The 21,823-nt window shown below is 50.6% G+C and overlaps 1 protein-coding gene across 1 annotated transcript in view; it reads left to right on the top strand.

Moving 5' to 3' along the window:
* MYO18B (myosin XVIIIB) overlaps positions 1 to 21,823 on the top strand; it is a 222,590-nt gene that overhangs the window by 180,075 nt on the left and 20,692 nt on the right. Inside the window, exons 39-41 of the mRNA XM_061140689.1 lie at positions 9,674 to 9,804; positions 20,302 to 20,349; positions 21,641 to 21,778. Coding sequence (XP_060996672.1) covers positions 9,674 to 9,804; positions 20,302 to 20,349; positions 21,641 to 21,778 — 317 coding nt within the window. The remainder of the gene's footprint in view (positions 1 to 9,673; positions 9,805 to 20,301; positions 20,350 to 21,640; positions 21,779 to 21,823) is intronic.

Here is a 21,823-nt window from a genome sequence, read left to right as displayed (position 1 = left end):
AAGCTGTGCCTTCTGCCGCTCCCCACCCATCGGGGGAAACATGGGGCCCAAAGCATCAAGTACAGAGCCCCACTTCTCAGACTGCAGCCTCAGCCCATAGCACCGTTATAACCCAAATAGCTGCAGCCGGGCTTAGGCAAAAAGTGGCTTTATCCAAAGTGTGGGAACAGAGAAAGGAGAGAGGAATGCCTGCTGACCCAGGTGAGATGACCTGGGTAGGACTGGCTCAAGTTCTGCTTCTGCTTCTGCCACCCTGGGGCCCAGCAACCGTGGCCAGGTGGCGTCCTGCCCTGAGCTCAGCCTGGGCCCCTGGTGTGTGATGTACGTGCCCGCAGATCTTTGCGTGCTGCTTGGATGTGCATAGTGAGTGAACCTGAGACTGTCTACAGCCCAGCTCTTTATCTCCTAGATTTTGAACAGCCCAAGTCACCTAAAATACTAACTTTTCAGAAGGAGATAAAGACTCTCAGGCAGTAGCTGGGGGCATTTTAAAACAATCAGCCTGAAACTTGAGAAGGGAAGGGAAGGAAAGACAGTAAGCAGGTGCCCAGAGCCGCGTGCTCTCTTCTGCCTGGAGATTAATGGAGGGTCCTGGCGGGCAGCTGTGGGGGGCGGGGGGGCGGTGGTGGGGGCAGGCGCCAAGGTCCCCTGCTGTGTAACTCCATTCTGCCTTTACTATAAAACTCTTTTACCCGATTGTGCGTCAGATAGATGTGTCTGTACACACCTGTAGAAGTGAACACAGGATGGGAATATGGCAACATAGTTGTTAAGAAGGATTGTCCCCCAGGAAACAGACTTAAGGGCATTTTTCTTATATTTTTTGACCACGGATTGAACCTGTACCCTCTGCAGTGGAAGCACAGTATCTCAAACACTGGACTACCAGGGAAGTCCCAAGGGAAATTTTTAGTTTTTTTTTTTTTTTTTTAAATATGTTTTCTAAATTCTCTTTAGTGAACCCTATTAGAACCAGAAAAGAAAGGAAACTGTGTCTCCAAAAAAAGAAAGAAAGATCCCACGATGCTACATTAGTTTGTTCGGTTTGCCATAGCCCAGTGCCACAAACCAGGTAGCTTGGTGAAACAGCAGCGTATTGTCTCACGTTCTGGACGTAAGAAGTCTGAAATTAGCATGTTCACAGGGTCTTGCTCCCCTAAAGGTGCCAGAGAAGAAACTGTTTCGTGAATTTGACCTGGCAGTTTGCTGGCAACTTTTGATGTTCCTACTATTCTAAATGCGTCCCTCCAGCCTTCTGTCTCCATGTAGCGCTCTCCCTCTGAGCCTTCACTTCGCGAGCAGCCGCCATATCATGCGGACACTCAGGCAGCCCAGCGGGGCCCTCACGGCTGGGGACTGAGGCCTCCAGCCGATAGCCTTGTTGGTGAACTTTCTTGGGAAGGACTTTTCAGCTTCAGGGAGGCCTTCAGACCACCGTAGCCCTGGCTGACATCTTCACTGGAACTCATGATAAAACCTGTATGAGTTTCCCATCACCATTGCAGCAAATTAACACAAACTTCATAGCTTTAAAATGACACCATTTAGTCTGTTAACAATAAGGTCAGAAATCCAAAATGAGCCTCACGGGGTTAAAGTCAAGGTGAAACGAGGCCTGGCTCCTTCTGGAGGCCCCAAGGAATGACCCACTCCTTGCATCCTTCAGCTTCTAGAGGCAGCCAGCATTTCTTGGCTTCTGGCTGCATCACTCCAATCAGGGATTCCATCATTACATCATTGCTTTCTTCCCCATGGACCCCCCTCACCTCCCTTCTATAAGGACCCTTATGGTTACTATTAGGGGCGACCCAGAATATCCACAGAATCCAGGATAATCCATCTCAAGATTTTTAATTTAGTCACATCTGCAAGGTTCCCCTTGCCATCCAAATCCAACATATTCATATGTTTTGGGGATTAGGATGTGGGCATCTTTGGGGGCCTTATTCATCCTCCCTTAGACCGTGAGCCAGAACCACATAGATAAGCCACCTCTGAATTCCTGGCCCACAGAAAACCATGGGAGATAATGAATGATATTTGATATTTCAAAATGACTAGGTGTTGAGGCAATTTGTTATATAGCAATAAATTACTAACGCAGACTGGAGGTTGTAATCTAGCATTTGGTTGTAACACTTGGCACTCATAATTCTGGATTTATTGCAGTGTCTTCCTTGAAATATGCAAGTAGAGAAGTGCACAAATCGCAAAAGTATACAGTTGGATGAATTTTTTTTACAGACCAAAAACACCCTCGTCTGTCTTTAATAACGAAGCCTGGGATGTAGCCCAGATGCTTTTGTGCTCTGTACCGGTAATTCTCCTGTGTCTTCTCAGATTCATTCTCACCCCTTCTCTGCTCTGAACTATAGGGAGCTGTTTTCCCAGCTTGCCTTCTGGTAAGTTCGGCCAGTAGAAGGCAGTGACGGACAATAGAAGGATAACAGGAGGAGAAGAACCAAGGTGTTCTCCCTCTCTCACACTACCTTGAGGAGGGGGTCAGGCCTGGCTGCAACTCAGGCTCTGTAAGCCCGTGTCCTGTTAGGGACCCTCCTCCCTGACAGCAGCTCCCACTGGGCAGCCCTGCCGTTGCCCGACTTCTTGGCTTTTCCTTCCAGCCCTAGGTGAGCAGTACCTTCCTGCTATTGCTAATCTCTTCTGGCTTCTCATCTTCTCCATCACCTGGAAAACCAAGTCCCTATATTAAATTCCTCTGGTTGAATGATCTAGAGCGATTTCTATCTTCCTGACTGATACAGGCTTCCTTGGAGGCATTACATTAAATCCTTCTGACTTCAACAAAAAAAGCATCAGGTTCATAGAATTCATTTTCTGAAAAATGAGGCTATCCTCACTATACAGTCCCTGCAGGTTTCATATTTTCAAAGTCTTCACTTGAAAAGAAGGAAACGGGAACGTTTGTTACGTATCAGGTGCAAGCCACGGTATGAGGTATACCAGTTGTATGCAGTTTTACACTATTTCACTTGTTCCTCACAGTACTGTTTGTGTGGAGTAATACTGTCATTTTAACAGATGAGAAACTGGAAGTCAGAAAGTGTTGGTGGCTCTCCAGAAGTCACACGGCGCTTCACCTTGCCCTAAGGCCAGTGCTTCTCCTGCTGCTCCCGCCGTGGTGGCGGTTTGCATCTCCCCCACCCCTCCCCGCCCAGCAGGGTGTCTCCCGAGGTGTGGTGGGCTTCAGCTTCCCTCGGCCCCGTAGAGCACCCATCAGTTTCAAGGAGAAATACCCACTACCCCAACCAGCTAATGTAAGTTTCTTGAGGATTCAGGAGGCATTTCCAGGACGATTGAGGTTAATTTGAAGTGTTGGCAGGGTTGGCAGTTCCAGTTGATGCTGGCGGATGGAGCAGAGGGCAGCCCCAGGGAGAAGCACTTAGCTGGGTGGTTCAGAGTGGTCTCGGGCCCCACATCGCCTGCGATCCATTAGACGTGCCTGCCGCAGGCGAAGAAAAGGGACAGGAGGGCTTGTGAGATTATTTCCTGCCCCTTTGGAAACAGGCAGGCCTGAGCTTGAACCTGTGCGTCACTGTCCAGCTGGGTGACTTTGGGATCTCTGACGAGTCACTCTGTGTCTGTCACATCATTAAAATACAGTAAAAGAATTTGCAGGACTGTTTTGAAGAGAGGGTATTGCCTAGTGGCAACCAGCTTCTCCCTAGCCCTGCTTCCAGGTGGAGCTTGGCCTCCTTTTCATGAGCTTCTCCTGTTGCGGAGGGCGGGCTCTAGAGCATGCAGGCTCAGTAGCTGTGGCACACGGGCTTCTTTAGTTGTGGCACGTGGGCTTAATTGCCCAGCGGCAGGTGGGAGCTTCGTTTCCCAACCAGGGATCAAACCCAAGTCCCCTGCATTGGAAGGCGGGTTCTTAATCACTGGACCACCAGGGAAATCCCCAGTCTTAAATAAGGGAATCTGGCGCATCGTTTGGGGTTTCTAAGGGGCGCCCCAGCTCTTTCTCAGAGCGGGACTGAGCACGTCCTGCCAGTGCTCACGCCATTGTCCTTAGGGCTTGGGAGGTCTTGCCAGGACACAGCGCATGGGGCCCTTCCTCCCAAGCATGTGACCTTTGCACAATTTAAGTGAAACGGTGGTGGTTCCTCGTACCTCACCCCGGAGGTAGCAATTCCGCTGCGACTTTGTTGTAGTATTCTTGGGTTACTTTTTATGGGTTTCTATTGTATATGACTCCGAAGGTTCTTATAAAGATGATGTGAGAGAAGGTTTTGCAGACACTCAGCACCATGCCTGCCCATGTGAGAGACAGAAATAAATACGTTCATTTATTAATTATTCACAGATACTTGTTAACTACATGCTGCATGTCAGACTGGGAATACTTGTGTGTGTATCTATAAATACACATGTGCACACACATTCACACATACACACATTTATGTATATTTACATTTATGTTTTCAGATACTATATGCATACGTTATATAAACATGCATTTTGTATATATTTCTACATGTATGTGTGTATAATTTCTTTAACATCAGTCTCTGTAAATAAAGTTTCCGTTTGTCTTTAGCACATCAAAAACGAATAGCAAGATGATTTCTCATCAGGTGTGGGGGATGTTTCCAGATAGTCTGCTCTATGCTATAAACTATGCTGTGCTTAGTCGCTCGGTCATGTCCAACTCTGTGGCCCCATGGACTGCAGCCCGCCAGGCTCCTCTGTCCATGGGATTCTCCAGGTAGGAATACTAGAGTGGGTTGCCATGCCCTTCCCCAGGGGATCTTCCCAACCCAGGGATCGAATCCAGGTCTCCTGCACTGCAGGTGGATTCTTTCCCATCTGAGTCACCAGGGAATCCCATACTGTAAACTAGGTGAAATTAACTTTGGGAAGCCTTGTGGGATACCCCCAAAAGTGAATGAGGCAACCTCCAGAGCCACAGAAAGTGACATATGAGAGTCCCATGTGTCTGCAGACAGGAGAGGGGCCTCTGAAGGCGGAGATGCCCTGGGCAGAGGAACCAGACAACGGTTTTAAATATTAGCCTCTAATTGAACCTCACAAGAGGAGACGATGTTAATTGCAGCCACTAATTATTGTATGAACTGCTCCCTACGTGAGCAGCTCCACACAGCATGTTCCAAGGGGAGCAGCCTGGGCGTTTAACAGGGTTGATGAGTCTTTTACACAGTGCGAGGGCGGCCAGCACACACACATACCACGTGGTCTTGTGTTGGTGTCTGTATGCATGGTGTGTATTATGTGCAGCTAAGCGAGTATCACCCTGTCCCTCCTTTATTCGCCTCTTACAGTCATGCAGTAACACCATTCGCTCAATCCTAAGACATCTTGAGTGCCTGTTCTGTTCCAGACTCAGCAATACAGGTAGATTTGGCCCTAAAAGAATGATGCTCTGCGGAAGTTAGGAGTTTGTCTATACCTCCTGCACCTGGGTCAGTGCTGGCGCATAGTTCATGCTCAATGTTTGTTGAATGAATGATATGTAATATGCATACATACATACCTATATATATATATAATGAATATATACTTTATGTCAGTGTTTTATGTCTATTACAATGTATGTATCACTCCCAGGTGGCGCTAGTGGCAAAGAACCTAATGCAGGAGATGTAAGACACGCGGGTTCGATCCCTGGGTCGGGAAGATCCCCTGGAGGAGGAAATGGCAACCCACTCCAGTATTCTTGCCCGGAGAATCCGATGGACAGGGGAGCCTGGCAGACTGCAGTCCATGGGGTTGCGAGGAGTCAGACACGACCGAGGCTACTGAGCACGCAATCACTGTGTTATGGCTACAGAGTAATGTGGACATACGGGTTATTCGTTAGTGGGTTTCTGCTGGATACATCTTACTATCTATATAGTTCTGTAACCTAATTTTTCCTCCAGCTTCTTCCTGCCCCATGTCCCTAAAAAGAGAAAAGCACAGAAGACCACAAGCTTACCCTTGGCCTCAGAACGCAGCCTCACTTGTGTAGCAGCAGTCCTGACCAGGCGCTGCTCCGGGGGTGGAAGAAGGCCCGGCCCTCCCTGTGCCCTCTTCTCCTGGTGCCCCCACTCCCGTGTCTCTCGAGCTGTCTCTGGCAGGGGCTTGTTTTGTCTGCCCCCAAGAGACTGGTGGGGCCGCCGCATCCGCGTCGCCTAATGACTGGGTTTCTGCAATCAGCAGACTCCCTGCTTTTCGAGCTGAAGCAGGAAAGGTGCGCTGATTGCTGATGACACAGACTGAATTTCCCAAATCCGTCTTGGCAGGTTTCCGCTGAGCATGGTGTGCACCCCCAGGCAAATTGGAGGGTGGAGCCCAGAGGGCAAGGGGCGTGGTGGAGAGTGAGGAGGGCAGCGGCAGGTCCCCGGAACCACCTGCCTCGTCCGTCTGTGGATGGTTTTCTTGCTCTCGACTCTCTTTGCTGTCTGTGTAACTCACCCTTTAAGCTGCCCTTGCTTTCCACCCCTGCTTCTCCTCTGCAGGTGGTGAAAAGCCTTCAGAGGCCTGCATTCCAGCCTCCTTATCCTCTGTGTGACCTTGGCAGACCACCCCAGTGCTGCGGGGACACCCACCCGGTTGCTGCTTGTTCTCCTCTGAGAATTAAAAGACAGTAACGTCACTGCTGGCCAAGCCTTTCCTCTCTGCCACGCTCATTCTATGCTCACAGCAGCCCTGCGAAGGGGCCCCTGCTGCCTCCATTTTACCCATGGGGGTCAGAGAGGTTGAGTAACTTGCTGAAGGTCACATAGCCTGCAGGTGGTAGAGATGGGATTTGAGACCAGGCATCCTGGTTCCAGAGCCTACTTTCATGATCATGATAGTGCGGATCGGACCCACCTCAGGTCCCCACTTTCTCTGCTCACCTGCTTAGTCCCAGCCCAGAGACCCCCAGTCCCTAAGACCCAGCGCCTGCCCCGTCCCTCTCCTCTGTCCTCCAGGAGGGCCCCTGCAGGTCAAGGTCGGAGGACCTTGTTGTTCCCTCTGCATGATGTTGACATGGGCCAGGGTCACCCAAGCACAGCTGGGAGGGTTCATCGGGGCTCTTCTCGCTTGGCTCATGTGGCACGAGGGCCTCACCTGGGAACCAGGACCGGGCTGCCTGGCTTTGTGGTCCCTCGACTGTGTGGCCTTGGGCGGGTCTTCTTGCCGCCCTGCTGCTCGTCTCTAAAAGAAGCCTGGCATGGCCCCGACGGGGCCTGTCTTACAAACACACCGATGCCTCGTCCCCTCGCCTCCCAGGGACGCTGTCGTCCTGGCCCACTAGCAAGGAGCTGAGCCCGGGCGATGCTCCTGCCGTCTGCTGGGATTGTGTGCCCAGCCGTCTTCCTGGTGTCTTGATGAGCTGACAAGCACCCCCTCAGCGTCCCGCAGTGTGCGTTATTTCCTCTGACAGCCCACCAGCCTCCTGCCTGGGGGCCCCCGCCTCAGACCACAGCTCACCTCATCAGCACCGAGATGGGGATTTCACAGCTGGCAGTTTCAATCAGCCGCGATGTTCCACCAGCCCCTATGCGCACCCCCCACCTCTCCACGCTGCCCCTTCCCTCGTCAGCTGGGCTTGACCCTTCGGCTTCCTCAGTCTTTGCTCACTCTCTCTCTCAAATTGAAAAGGACGCACGATCAAGGAAAAGGCACAGACTTACGATACCGTGGATGGACCAGCTGGCCTGCTACGGGGAGCTGAGTGTGTCCCTGCAAAAGGAGCCCTGGGCCTCGCTGGCTTTCCCAGGGGCAGGCAGGCAGAGCCCCAGAAAGATCACTGGCCGGTGAGCGAGGCAGCCTGCCCCGAGTGACTTCCCTGGCCTCAGTTTCCTCATCTGCAAAATAAAGAAAAGCCATCCCAGGCTCAGAGAAGGGCTGTGCCGTTGGTGAGTCTCGGGGAGCTGAGAGCCGTACTTAAATGGACCCACAGTCCTGAGGTTTTCACCCTTCACACACTCATCAGTTGGGATATACCTGGTGCCCAAGACAACAGTCAAAAAGAAACTTGACCTAAGAGCAGCTTGAAGGAAAAATCCTATCCCTCACCCACCTTTGCTCCTATCCGTAAATATTCTCAACTCTCCATGTGTTTTCCCAGCTGCACGTGTGCTGTTTTCATGGAGACCTGGGCATAATATTTTCTGTTCTTTTCTGCCTACTCGACACTGTTTCACTAAGGGTTCCCCGCTGGCACCGTCCTAATTGCTAATGTTGACTTCTGTCTGACAGCATCAGAGTGACGCACTGCAGTCCCCCTGCCAGTCCCTGCGGCTGGGGGACGGGGTGGCTCTCAGGCTCTCGGCATCATCAGTAGGTCCATTCCAAGCGTCCTTGGTCCAGGGCCTTGCTCTGCTGCCCGCTTTTTTCATGTTTATTGTTGATGTTATTGTTGGTTGCCCTGGGTCTTCATGGCTGCACACTGGCTTTCTGTAGCTGCAGTGCATGAGCATCTCATTGCCGTGGCTTCTCTGGTTGTAGAGCACAGGATCTAGGCGCACAGACTTCAGGACTTGTGACTCGCAGGCTCAGTAGTTGTGACACACGGGCTTAGTTGCCCTGCGGTGTGTGGGACCTTCCCAGACCAGGAGTCAAACTCGTGTCCCCTGCATTGGCAGGCAGATTCTTAACCTCTGGGCCAGCAGGGAAGCCCTGCTCTGCCTTTTGACTCCTCCCCTCGCTAGGATTAGCTCCCAGAAGGTAGGTCTCTGGGGTGAACGCAGGGTTTCTCAGGCTGGACACTGGTGACACTTGTGTGAAATAATCGGTCCTCAGTGGTGGGGGCTGCTCTGTGAACTGAGGATGCTGGACAGCACCCTTGGCCTCTGCTCCACGAGAGGCCACCAGACCCCCGTTGACAACCAGCAACGCCTCTACACAGCGTCTCCTTGAGGGCAGACTCACCCTCAGCCGACAGTCATTGTGCGAACGGGGAGCAGTGTGTGGAAAACGTGACACGTGGCAGTCAGAGGCTTTCCAGAGAGTCTGGATGAAATCCGGTTAGGGCGGAAAGTATGGATGAGCACAGATGGAGTCTGCTGCATCCGCTCAAGTTCCAGCTTGAGTTCCATTCAAGCCTTTGCTCCCCCAGGCCTCATCTCTTCATCTGTGAAATGGGGACAGTGATAGAGCTGCGTGCCAGGCTCGTGAGCAGTGAGTGAAGGCAGGGGCCCTAAACACTGAGCGCGGCGCTGGGCGAGGAAAGGTCTCAGTGCACTTCAGTGGCGCTGGCCAGCTGCAGAGGGAGCCCCGCTGGGGTTTCTGTCTTTGCCCGTGCTGCCTTTGAGGGCGGCGGGAGGGCTGGGGAGTCTGAGTGACAGAGTTGAGGGGGACCCGCTCTTCTGCCCTCCCACCAACCTCCCCCCACATCCATCCCTGGGGCAGGGCTCAGCCTCCAGAACCGGCCTCCGCAGCTCTCCTGGGAAACATCATTGAGTCTTACGTCCGCCACCCATCCAGGGCATCCTGTGTGGGGTCGCGCAGGCCAGGCCCAGCATTCCTGCTGTGCGTGAGCGCCTGAGGCATCTGTTCCTGCTCTGAAATCTGCAGCATCTGTCTGAGGCTCCATAAGCCCTTCCTTAGAGAGAGGATACCCACCATGTCACAGGGACCCAGTGAACACCAGGCTCCTCCCCAGAACTCTCGTAGGTGAGTGGGGGTCTCGCCCAGGGCCAACGTGTGCTGTGGTCTCTGTCCCCAGGAGAAGTACGTGGAGGAGCTCGCCGCAATCAGACAGACCCTGCAGACTGACCTGGAGACGTCCATCCGGCGAATCGCCGACCTGCAAGCAGCCTTGGAGGAGGTGGCGTCCAGCGACAGCGACACAGAGAGGTAAGCTGTGAGGGGCAGGCGGGGCCGGGCACGGCAGCCGAGCTGTGCCCTGGGGGCTCTGCAGTCTTCAGCAGACAGGGCTCCCCTCTCCAGTCTGGGGGTCCGGGGACTCAGGCGCACTGGGGGTGGGAGGACAGCTGACTGGCTTGGGCGAGCAGAGGCAGGATGCTCCCCGCTGGTGGTACCGTCCTTGCTGTGGTCCTGGGCTGGTGACCGCTGCTCAGAGGCGTGTAGCCACCGACTCCCCCGTGAAGGTGTTCATTCTCAGCATCAGTGTGACACAGACACAGTGGACTCGCTGTGTTCTGGCCTCTAAATAAAGGGCTTTATCTAAAAAAAATCCTCAGTTTGTGCAAAAATATCTTCCACACCAACATCCTGAGGATTTCTACAATGTCCCACTAATGTGCACAGATGCGAAATTGCTGGTAAAATGGCAAATCCTGATCCTGCAGCCGCTTCCCAGCTCATGGTCACATTCAGGGTTCCCGTCCCCCCCCCCCCGCCACCAGTTTTATTAGTCATGACAGGACCGACGTCTGTAATTACAAACCCCTGGCACCAGTACTTCTGCTCCGTGCTTGGGCTGGCTTCTCCGTTAACCGAAATGCTGGAGCTTTTGCATTAATTATAAAGGGAATTAATGACTGTATATACTAGTATTGGAGGTTTTTTACAAATGGGCAAAACTTTTAAACCATTTTTGCTCGCACAGAAGTAGATTGCTTTTCTAATAAACAGTAAAAGTTCTAAAAACAACAAGACTGGAAAGAGGCAGAGTCTGTCCTTGGAGGTGCAGGCACAGGCTGGGCAGGTGTGAGAGGGAACCAGGGGCCACGCCTGTGAAACAGCCTGTGTTCAGGACTGTGTGAGGGGTGAGGTGGCCACAGGACCCCCGCGGTGAAAAACGCGCCTTGGACCTGGAGGAGCCCAGGCCGCACGTGGGATTCTTGCAGCTAGAAGAGGGGGCGGCTTAGGGAGGGTGCAGGTGCTGCCTTTCAGCCAGCCCGATTTCCAGTCAGGGATCCGAGGGTTCATTTTGGCATGACTTTGCTCAAGTCTGTCAACTAGCTGGCTCAGATGGTAAAGAATCTGCCTGTGATGCAGGAGACATGGGTTCGATTCCTCGGTGGGAAAGATCCCCTGGAGAAGGAAATGGCAACCCAGTCTAGTATTCTTGCCTGGAGAATCCCATGGACGATGGAGCCTGGCGGGCTACAGTTCATGGGTTGAAAGAGTCGGACACAACTTACCAACTAAACTACCACCTGTATTCTTACCAGGGGAGAATCCCCTGGACAGAGGGGCCTGGTTGGCTACAGTCATTGGGGTCGCAAAGAATCAGACACGACTGAGTGACTAATACTTTTACTTTTCTCCAGTTATTCAATCTCTTTGAGCCTCAGTCTCTTCATCTGTAAGATGGGTTGATAATAAGAAGTGAAAAACTCCGACCCTGGCACAGACCCGTGTACCTGGCAGGGCTCAGCCATCATCAGTTCCATTCATTCATCCGTGTGATCAGTTCCACCTGTTCCATGCCACACTGAGTTGGGTGTTCGTCTCAGTCCACTTGCTTCTTGTCATCATGTGTCTCCATCTTAGAGATACAGGGAGACTGAATAACTTGCCTGGGGACAGGCGGAAGTTAAAGTCCTGAGGAGCAGAAAGGGGGAGGAGAGCACAGGTCTCTGCCTCCAAGGAGGCCACATTCTGTGTGTGTGTGTGTGTGTGTCCCGGCCCGTGAATACAGTGGACAGACTGATGAATAAAATACTAGACTATAGTAGGAGTTACAAAGACAGAGAACACAATGCTTTGATGAATGGCAGGGGTGTACACTTGGCCTCTCTGAGAGGAAAAATTGAACTGAAACCTGGGTTGAAAGAAGGAGCCAGAGGTGGGAGCCTGGAGAAAAGTGAGTCTGGGCCGACGAAGAGTGTTCTGGAAGTAAACGCTGACCAGCCTGCCCAAGTGAGATAAACGGGAGAGAGCAAGAGTCTCCTGCTCTTCTTCCTTCCCTCTCTCCCACCTTTCTTTGCCTTTTGAAGTGGCCCACTGTGTCCTCATGAAGTGCCCCAGGACCCCAAGCAGGATCGGCAGCATAACCCATGCGTCCACGGAAGATGAGAACCTGGGGCTTTTTGTTCAGAATCAGTTCAGTTCAGTCGCTCACTCATGTCTGACTCTTTGCGACCCCATGGACTGCAGCACACCAGGCTTCCCTGTCCATCACCAACTCCCAGAGTTTACTCAAACGTATGTCCATCGACTTGGTGATGCCATCCAACCATCTCACCCTCTGTCACCCCCTCTTCTGCCTTCAATCTTTCCCAGCATCAGGGTCTTTTCAAATGAGTCAGCTCTTTGCATCAGGTGGCCAAAGTATTGGAGTTTCAGCTTCAGCATCAGTCCTTCCAATGAATATCCAGGACTGATTTCCTTCAGAATGGACTGGTTGGATCTCCTAGTAGGCCAAGGGACTCTCAAGAGTCTTCTCCAACACCACTGTTCAAAAGCATCAATTCTTCGGTGCTCAGCTTTCTTTATAGTCCAACTCTCACATCCTTACATGACTACTGGAAAAACCATAGCTTTGACTAGACAGACCTTTGTTGGTAAAGTAATGTCTCTGCTTTTTAATATGCTGTCTAGGTTGGTCATAACTTTTCTTACAAGGAGCAAGTGTCTTTTAATTTCATGGCTGCAGTCACCATCTGCAGTGATTTTGGAGCCCCCAAAAACAAAGTCTGTCATTATTTCCATTGTTTCCCCGTCTATTTGCCATGAAGTCTTGCAACCAGATGCCATGATCTTAGTTTTCTGAATGCTGAGTTTTAAGCCAACTTTTTCACTCTCCTCTTTCACTTTCATCAAGAGGCTCTTTAGTTCTTCGCTTTCTGTGGTAAGGGTAGTGTCATCTGCATATCTGAGGTTATTGATATTTCTCCTGGCAGTCTTGATCCCAGCTTGTGCTTCACCCAGCCCAGCGTTTCTCATGATGTACTCTGCATATAAGTTAAATTAACAGGGTGACAATATACAGCCTTGACATACTCCTTTCCTGATTTGGAAACAGTCTGTAATTCCATGTCCAGTTCTGTTGCTTCCTGACCTGCATACAGATTCCCCAGGAGGCAGGTAAGGTGGTCTGGTATTCCCATCTCTTAAAGAATTTTCCACAGTTTGTTGTGATCCACACAATCAAAGGCTTTGACATAGTCAATAAAGAAGAAGTAGATTTTTTTCTAGAATTCCCTTGCTTTTTTGATGATCCAGCGGATGTCAGCAATTTGATCTCTGGTTGCTCTGCCTTTTCTAAATCCATCTTGAACATCTGGAAGTTCACAGTTCACATACTGTTGAAGCCTGGCTTGGAGAATTTTGAGCATTACTTTGATAGAGTGTGAGATGAGTGCAATTGTGTGGTAGTTTGAGCATTCTTTGGCATTGCCTTTCTTTGGGATTGGAATGAAAACTGACCTTTTCCAGTTCTGTGGCCACTACTGAGTTTTCCAAATTTGCTGACATATTGAGTGCAGCACTTTAACAGCATCATCTTTTAGGATTTGAAATAGCTCAACTGGAATTCCATCACCTCCACTAGCTTTGTTTGTAGTGATGTTCCCTAAGGCCCACTTGACTTCACGTTTCAGGATGTCTGGCTCTAGGTGAGTGATCACACCATCGTGATTATCTGGTTTATTAAGATAGTTCTTCTGTGTATTCTTGCCACCTCTTCTTAATATCTTCTGCTTCTGTTAGGTCCATACCATTTCTTTCCTTTATTTTGCCCACCTTTGCATAAAATGTTCCCTTGGTATCTGTAATTTTCTTGAAGAGATCTCTAGTGTTTCCCATTCTGTTATTTTCCTCTATTTCTTTGCATTGCTCGCTGAGGAAGGCTTTCTTATCTCTCTTTGCTATTCTTTGGAACTCTGCATTCACATGGGTGTATCTTTTAACTCAGATGACCATTATATCTACTACTGTGGGCAAGAATCCCTTAGAAGACATGGAGTAGCCATCATAGTCAACAAAAGAGTCCAGAATGCAGTACTTGGATACAATCACAAAAACGACAGAATGATCTCTGTTCATTTTCAGGGCAGACTGTTCTGTATCATAGTAATCCAGGTCTCTGCCCCGACCAATAATGCTGAAGAAGCTGAAGTTGAACGGCTTTATGAAGACCTACAAGACCTTCTAGAACTAACAAGATGTCCTTTTAATTATAGGGGACTGAAATGCAAAAATAGTAAGTCAAGAAACACCTGGAGTAACAGGCAAATTTGGCCTTGGAGTACAGAATGATGCAGGGCAAAGGCTAATAGAGTTTTGCCAAGAGAATGCACTGGTCATAGCAAACACCCTCTTCCATCCCCGAATTGTCAATACCGAAATCAGATTGATTACATTCTTTGCCGCCAAAGATGGAGAAGCTCTATACAGTCTGCAAAAACAAGACCAGGAGCTGACTGTGGCTCAGATCATGAACTCCTTATTGCCAAAATTAGACTTAAATTGAAGAAAGTAGGGAAAATCACTAGACCATTCAGGTATGACCTAAATCAAATGCGTTACTATTATACAGTGGAAGGGAGAAACAGATTCAAGGGATTAGATCTGATGGACAGGGTGCCTGAAGAACTATGGACAGAGGTTCGTGACATTGTACAGGAGGCAGGGATAAAGACCATCCCCAAGAAAAAGAAATACAAAAAGGCAAAATAGTTGTCTAAGGAGGCCTTACAAATAGCTGTGAAAAGAAGAGACGCAAAAGGCAAAGGATAAAAGGGAAGATATACCCTTTTGTTCAGAATAGATTTGGAATTTCACAGCAGTCACAGCAAAGCAGCACCACATGCAGGCCCCTCTGGGCACGGGCTGGGAGCCTCTGAAGCCAGCCCTGAGCCCAGGTTGCTTCCTGGGAAGCATCTCCTAATTCTTAGCTGCCTTGGGCCTCCCTGTCTTATAACTCCCACGGAGCGTGGGTTTCAGTAATGGCATAGGCGTGGGAGGAGACGGGGGAAAAATCACCCAGAAAGAAGGCTCAACACTTCTTAAGTCTCAGTTCCAGAGAATTAGTACCATCCAAGCCATGTTGTCTGGTCACTGCACAGTTAAATCAGTTATCAATGAAAAAAAGAAGTGTGTGGGTCCCCGGGGTGGAGAGCCGCCGTCCGAGCAAGGCCCCATTCCCGCCCGGGCACTGTGGGCGCTCTTCCCTGGCATCTCCACCCCGCACACCCCTCGTAATTGCCTCATCGCCTGGGGACGGCAGTGTTGCTTGGAGCCTCAGGGATTGGTCCAGGTATGTCTCTGAACTGAGCTCTCAATTAAGATTCAAACCCACCCTGGAAGAGAGACACAGCGGTGCTTCAGCTGGAGGTGAGGCTCTTTGAGAGACTTGTTCAAATTATGAAAAGTCACATTTCCCCATGTTGGGAATTAGATCCGAGTGTAACAGGCCTTCCAGGCTGGAAACGTGGCTACGTGCTCGGAAAGCCAGGAGGCCGGTGTGGCAGCATTTCAGCGCGTGCTCGCCAGCACTGGTGCCCTTGCGCTGTAACTTAGACTGGGGCGTCAGCCTCCTTAGACTAGTGGAGGGACACTTTAAGCTGTTCCCCCAGGCTCAGAGAACGCTCATGACTCATGCAGCAGCCGACAGCCCCATCTGTTCCTGCCCAGGGTCTGGGGCTGCTCTGTCATCATCTCGGCTGGGAGTTTGGGGCGGGGTTGGTGGGGAGTTCAGAAAGGTCAGTGGATGACCCCTGACCCCCAGGTCAACCAAGAGTATCCATGCCAGCTGGCTGCATCTGAGACGAGGGCTGTGGAAAGGCGTCCTCGGGTGCCGTGTTGAGTGTTAAGCTGTACATTTTCCAACATCCATGCTGCTAACTTGACGAATTTGAGCTGCGGTGAGAGAAGTAGAAAGATCTGGGCCTAAGCAAAGATGGTGGGGGCCACCGAGGGCATCATCCCGCATCAGCTTATTCGGTAGTGGGCCCAGGCTCTGGCCAGACTGCAGCAGTTCCTGCTGTGAAGTCGGGCAGGCTCGAGGCCGCCCACCCCTCTCTTCCCACAAAGCTCTTAACCTCCCGATTTCGCTTAAAAGGAGTGGCTCCCAACACTGCTGTATTATTCTGAGACATTCCAAGTTACCTCGCAGGGCCCTTAGTGCAGGACCGGAGGCTCATCTGACGCCTCGGAGGACACTGGTCTTCCCTTCTTTATTAGGTTTGTTTTTGACTGCGCTGGGTCTCCGTTGCTGCGCGGAGGCTCTCTCTAGCTGCGGTGAGTGGGAGCTACTCTTCTTCGTGGCGTGCGGGCTTCTCATGGCCTCCACCTCTCTCATTGCGGAGCGTGGGCCTAGGCATGTGGGTTCAGCAGTTGTGGTGCTTAGTTTCCCCCACAGAGTGTGGGACCTTCAGGGACCAGGGATGGAGCCCGTGTCCCCTTCATTGGCAGGCAGGTTCTTAACCACTGGACCACCAGGGAGCTCCAGACATCTGTCTTCCTAAGCATCTTTCTAGGAAGGCCTAGATACCCAGCTAGTGGGTTTCTTGGGGAATGAGGGCTCCAAACCACTTTATCCACCCTGGCATCACAGGACACACTGACCATCGTGCTACTGGCATCTCTTTCCTGAGGACTGACTTTGTGCCAGGCTACGCAGCCTACCTGCCTTCCATGCATAGTTCTCGCAACAACCCTCTGAGGGTGGTAACCATTATCACCCCCAGTTGACAGATGAAGAAACTGCAGTTTAGACAAGTCAAGAAACTGGCCCCAGCTCACACAGTAAGTGATGGGGCTGTGATTTGATTCCAAGTTGACCCCACCACCCACACTTCCAATGAGCAAGCCCTGCTGTCATGTCAGACATAGCCCATCTCTCCCCTTTCTCTTGTCAAGGTCTTGGTTCTCTGCCAAGTCTACTGGCCTGTCATCCTGGTGAACTTGTGTCTGTCACTGTGATATGGGGCCAGTGCATCTGTGTGTCACTTCCCAGGCAGTGTTTGTATTCAGACCAGAGTCGTCTGGCAAAGGCTCCATGGAAAGGAATACAATGGGAGACATTTAATTACTTCCGTTGCTCACCAGCAGTCCGCCTGTTCACAAGTGCCTGGCCCATGTTCCTCTTGAAAAGTCACAGGAACCAGGGCAAGAGAAAGAACCGCTGAGGACATGTCAGGAGATGAGGGAGAAGCCAGGGATCACATATCATGGACCAATGCTGGCTGCACGGCCAAGGAGATCAGGACCATGGACAGGTCACCTGCCCTTCCCGGGCCTCTGCTTGCCTGCCCAGCAGATTAAAATCATCACCACCACCACCCTTGAGTCCTTCCTGTGTTAGGGCGGGAGGTACGGTCAGGGACAGGCAAACACGGATCTGCCTCATGAGCTCGAACTCAGACTCTTTCTTCATGTGGTGGAAGGGTCAGTGGGTTTTAAACTCTCTTGTTAGGAAGAACCCCCTTTTACATCAAAGGAAATGCCTATAGAAAATTCCAGCTTAGGATGGAGCGTAGACATCCTCAGATTGGAGTGAGAGAGGAAGTTCCCTGTGGATGGACTCGGTGTTCAAATATGCCCTCCTGCTGACCGGGCTCTTCCCCCAGACTAGAGATGCATTCACTTTGAGATGTCCAGTTTTGCCGGGCCTTGGTTAGTTAAATTGTGCTCTAAAGATGCTCCCTTGCAGGATCCAGTTAAAGATCATTATTCAGTCCATTGAAGTGGGTGAGGAAATATGTCTGGTTGCCCAGATCTTGTCTGCTGCAGAGTTCAAGGCCAGTGACCCTCAGGGTTATGGGGATGTTCGGTTGTCCAGGCACCCATGGGGATCTCTGGGCACAGCCTGTCTTACTCAGACTCACAGACTCCCAGGGTGGACAATGGACCTGAAGCCCCTCCCTCTCAATCGTCAGGCCTCTAGCCCCATGGTGGCCAGTTTTTTCCCTTCCTCCCTGCTCGTGGGCAAGAGAAACCTTGTTCTTCTGTTTTCTAAGGGGCATGCCACACCATTTTGAACTCTATGGGTTGGGCTGCAAGACTCCTCAGTTCTTTTTTTTCTTTCTATGAGCATTTCAGAAGATGTAGCCCTATTCACTCAAACCCTTCCCTCTGCTTTCCAGGGCCCTTACCTACTACCACATTCTAGCTTCTTTGGTCAGCTGGAACCAGTGTCCTTATCTGGGGTCTGTGAACTGGTAGATCAAGTGAGGGGTGTCCATGCCTGAGTACTACAGATTATACCATGAACCCACAGATACTGCACTAAAATTCGAGCCTGTGTTTGTGCATTTGGGGAAGTGGAAGTCCCACAGTCTTCATAAGATGCTTATAAAAGGCCCAGGACTCCTGCTCTAGGGCCTCGGTGCATCCTCTCCATTGTACATGGTCTTTAAGCATCCAAGTAGCCTCAGCATCTTGGTCCAGAAGCCTCATTTCACAGACGGGGACACCTGACACCCCAGACAGGGGAGACAGATGGCCGAGGCCACGCTGAGGCACAAGGATTCAGTCACCCCCTTTACAGTCTGGCCTTCCTTCTGCAGCCCCAGCGCACGGAGCCTTGGGAGAGACTGGTGCTACTCATTTAGACTACTTCAGTTAAAGTTTTGAAGTATTTGTAAATCGTTTGTTAAGAAGTTGTTTAAAAAAAATTATCCTCAAGAGATCCTCAAGAAGATTTAGGGTCATTAACAAAGATATTTTCATTCTATCTCTTGCTATCATAGCAAATCAGCTCAAATTTCATAACACAGGAATGCCCCAGCCTCACATCAAAGTGACAGATGCAAGTTCGCCAGCATGACAGGCCAGTGACTTGGCTGAGAACAAAGACCTTGACAAGACAAAGGCTTGAATCTGAGTCTCCCTGGGCTAGAGCCAAAGTGTCAGCAGGGCTCTGCTTCTTCTGGAGTCTGTGGAGGAGAGTCTATTTCCTCACCAGCTTCCAGAAAACACCCACATCCCTTGGCTCATGGTCCCTTCCATCCTCAAAGCCAGAAATGTTGCATCCCTGGCTGTTGTTCCACAGTCACAAGTCCTTCTGACCGACCCTGGAGAAAGGTCTCTGCTTTTAAGGACCAGGGTCATTAGAGGGGGCCCACCCCGATAATGCAGGACAGCCTGCCTGTCTCAAGATCCTTGATCTTAATCACATCTGTATGCCCCTTTTAACACCTCGGGAAACACAGTCACAGATTCCTGAGATAAGGATTGAGATGTTGACATCTTTGGGGTTGTTATTCTGCCTCTCAAAGCATGATTCACAAAAGTTGCTTTTCGTTATACTGAAGAGGCCAGCAGATTTTTCTTTAAAAGGCCAGATAGTAAGTATTACAGCTTCTCAGGCAGTGTGGTCTCTGTTGTAGCTGCTCTACTCTGCTATTGAGGAGCAAAAGCAGTGCCAGATAAAATGCAAATGAGTGGCAGTGGCTGTGTTCCAATAAAGCTTTATTAATAAGGACAGATATGTAGATTCAGTCCATGGCTGTCATTTACAGGCCCCTCTTCTTTTGGATTCACCAGACACCATCCAAGAGAACTTCCAGTCTGGCCTGAGCCGTGGGGCCAAAGGGACAAATAAGCTATGTTCTTGGCCTGGGAAGGGCCCTTGCAGTCTGATGGGGATGAAGCGATGTCAGTAGAAGTCAGGAGAGTGACTGGTCCTTGAGGCAAGGGACCAAGGCTACAGGTGCCTCTCAGAAGAAGTGACCAGGGCTTCTGGAAAGGACTTGCCCAGATTCCACTGAAGAACAAAGCTGGGCGGTCCCGGCCTGAGGAGCTAGGCTCGCATGTTTGAAGTTTGTGGTTTGACTGTCTGTACCCTGGGCGATTGCACTCTGGTTAGAGCATGAGCCAAGTAGCTCTTACAGACCTGGGATTCAAAGCTATGTGACCTTGGCCAGGGGTGTCAGCTTCCTTGGCTCCAAGAGGGAGACTAGCAAGGTGATTAGTGGGATCACGTGTAAAGCATGTTTGTTGAATCATGAGTTCTCCCTAAAGAAGAACCATTATTGTAATTAACTTCTGAGTTTTCCAGAATGCACTGAGAAAGCTGATCGCCGCAGCCCCATGTCTGATTTGCAAGCAGTCACAAAGGATATAAAGCCAATGCCTTGCCCGCTGGCAATTATGATGCTATTAATAGCAGTACTAGTCATGCTAAAACAGGAGCAAGGGTAACGGTTGCTACCCTTTAATTAACACTGCTTATTTGCCAAGAACTGTGCTGAGATGTTCACAAGGGTGATCTCACTTGGTCAGCTCCACAGAGCTGGGAGCAGAGGCCCATGATTAGCGACATTTTACAAAGGCGCCGAGGAGGCTCAGAGAAGACGGGGGGCTTGCCTAAGATCACACAGCGGCCAAGGTTGGAGGCGGGACTCAAGCCCAAGTTTATCTAACATCAGAGACTGTGTTCTTCCCCGGGCCCTGGCAGCCCAAGGATAACCGACTCTTTCTTGTGCCTCCTCCTAGTGTCCAGACAGCAGTGGACTGCGGCGGCGGCAGTGGCAGAAAGGAGATGTAAGTGAGCCCCGAATAGAACGGAGCCAGTGAACTGAAGCCAGAGATGGGCCCCTGGCTGTGTCCAGCTTGCAGAAGGAGCACACACACCCACCTGGACAGTCACCGCAGTGTCCACAAGAGCTCTGACTCCATGCTCATAGCATATAGCACCGGGGACATGCTACTGAACTGTAGACTTCTCGTAGACAAAGAGAAGCCTCCAACTTACCACACCGCTATCCTCAGACGCCATCAGAAGGACAGACGTCAGTTGCCTCAAGAGTTTTTAGACTGACATTTGAGCCCTGCACATTCTGGTCCTGACTTACCCTCCACTGGGGACTCCTCTTCCCATATCTCCCGTGCCCTCTGTGGGTACGAGTCCCTCCACCTGACGCTCCCTTCTCCAGGCCTGTGTGGCCAAGCCCCAACCTTCAAAGAGGACGTAGCCCAACAGCCACCACTGCATTCCTTCCCTTATGCCTCCAAGAAACTAATCGGGGCCCCCTCTTTGTCCTCCTTAGAACCCATCGTCTGTCTTCATCTATGGCACTGATAGTTTTCTTTTTGATGTTACGGTTATTTATATAGATGTTTACTCTGCTAAAATAGGGTCCTGTGGACAGGGTCAATGTTGAGTTCATGTTTATGGCTCCTTCCCATGGCATAGAGTATTCTATAAACAAACAAAATTATTTGTGAATATATATATTTATTATATATCATAAATGAGTGAATATATCAACCAGAAAGTGAAATAATCATTCAATACCCACATCAGTGACAGGCTCCCACAGGCCTCTCCCTGTGCTGCTTTCAGAAATAGGGGGTGTACAATTAAGTCTCTGTCCACAGAGACATTCCAGCTAAGGTAGGCAGGCAGTTAAGACCTTCACAACTGATAGATTCCATGAACATATCATTTGGTCCGAAATCCAATGCCAAATTTTACTCCAAAATTGGAAGATACCTTGGCATCTATATTAGAGTATTTATCTTCCCAAGGAATAGCAATGATTTTTAACATGGGCATTGGAATTGGAGGGACCAGAGTCTGCATCCCAGCTTCATCACTGACTAACCGGGTTACCTTGGTTAAGACCCCCCCCCCCCCCAGTATGGCCTCCCCAGATCCCATTGCTCTCATCTATGTAACGGGTACGGTGCTGGCTCCCACCTCTCAGGGATAGTATTGTGAGCACTGGTTCAACACAGCACCACGCCTGGCTCATGCTAAAGGGTGAATATGTAGTTATTACTGTTACTGTGGTTGTCATCGTGTTGACAGCATCTTGCATTCTGGTTCTAGAGATAACGTCTCCACCCTCAGCTCCCAGCCGGAGGGCAGTCTGCAGTCTTGGTTGAGTTGTACTCTGTCCCTGGCCACAGACACCGCAAGGACCCCCTCTCGACAGTCAGCCATCAGCAGCCGTACCCTCAGCCCCAGGTAAGAGTATCCCCTGCTGCCTCTGGGTCACAGGCTTCCCAGGTT

Source organism: Dama dama, chromosome 5 (genome assembly GCF_033118175.1).
Source record: "Dama dama isolate Ldn47 chromosome 5, ASM3311817v1, whole genome shotgun sequence".
NCBI classification, from domain to species: domain Eukaryota; kingdom Metazoa; phylum Chordata; class Mammalia; order Artiodactyla; family Cervidae; genus Dama; species Dama dama.
This window is presented reverse-complemented; position numbering and strand designations above follow the sequence as displayed.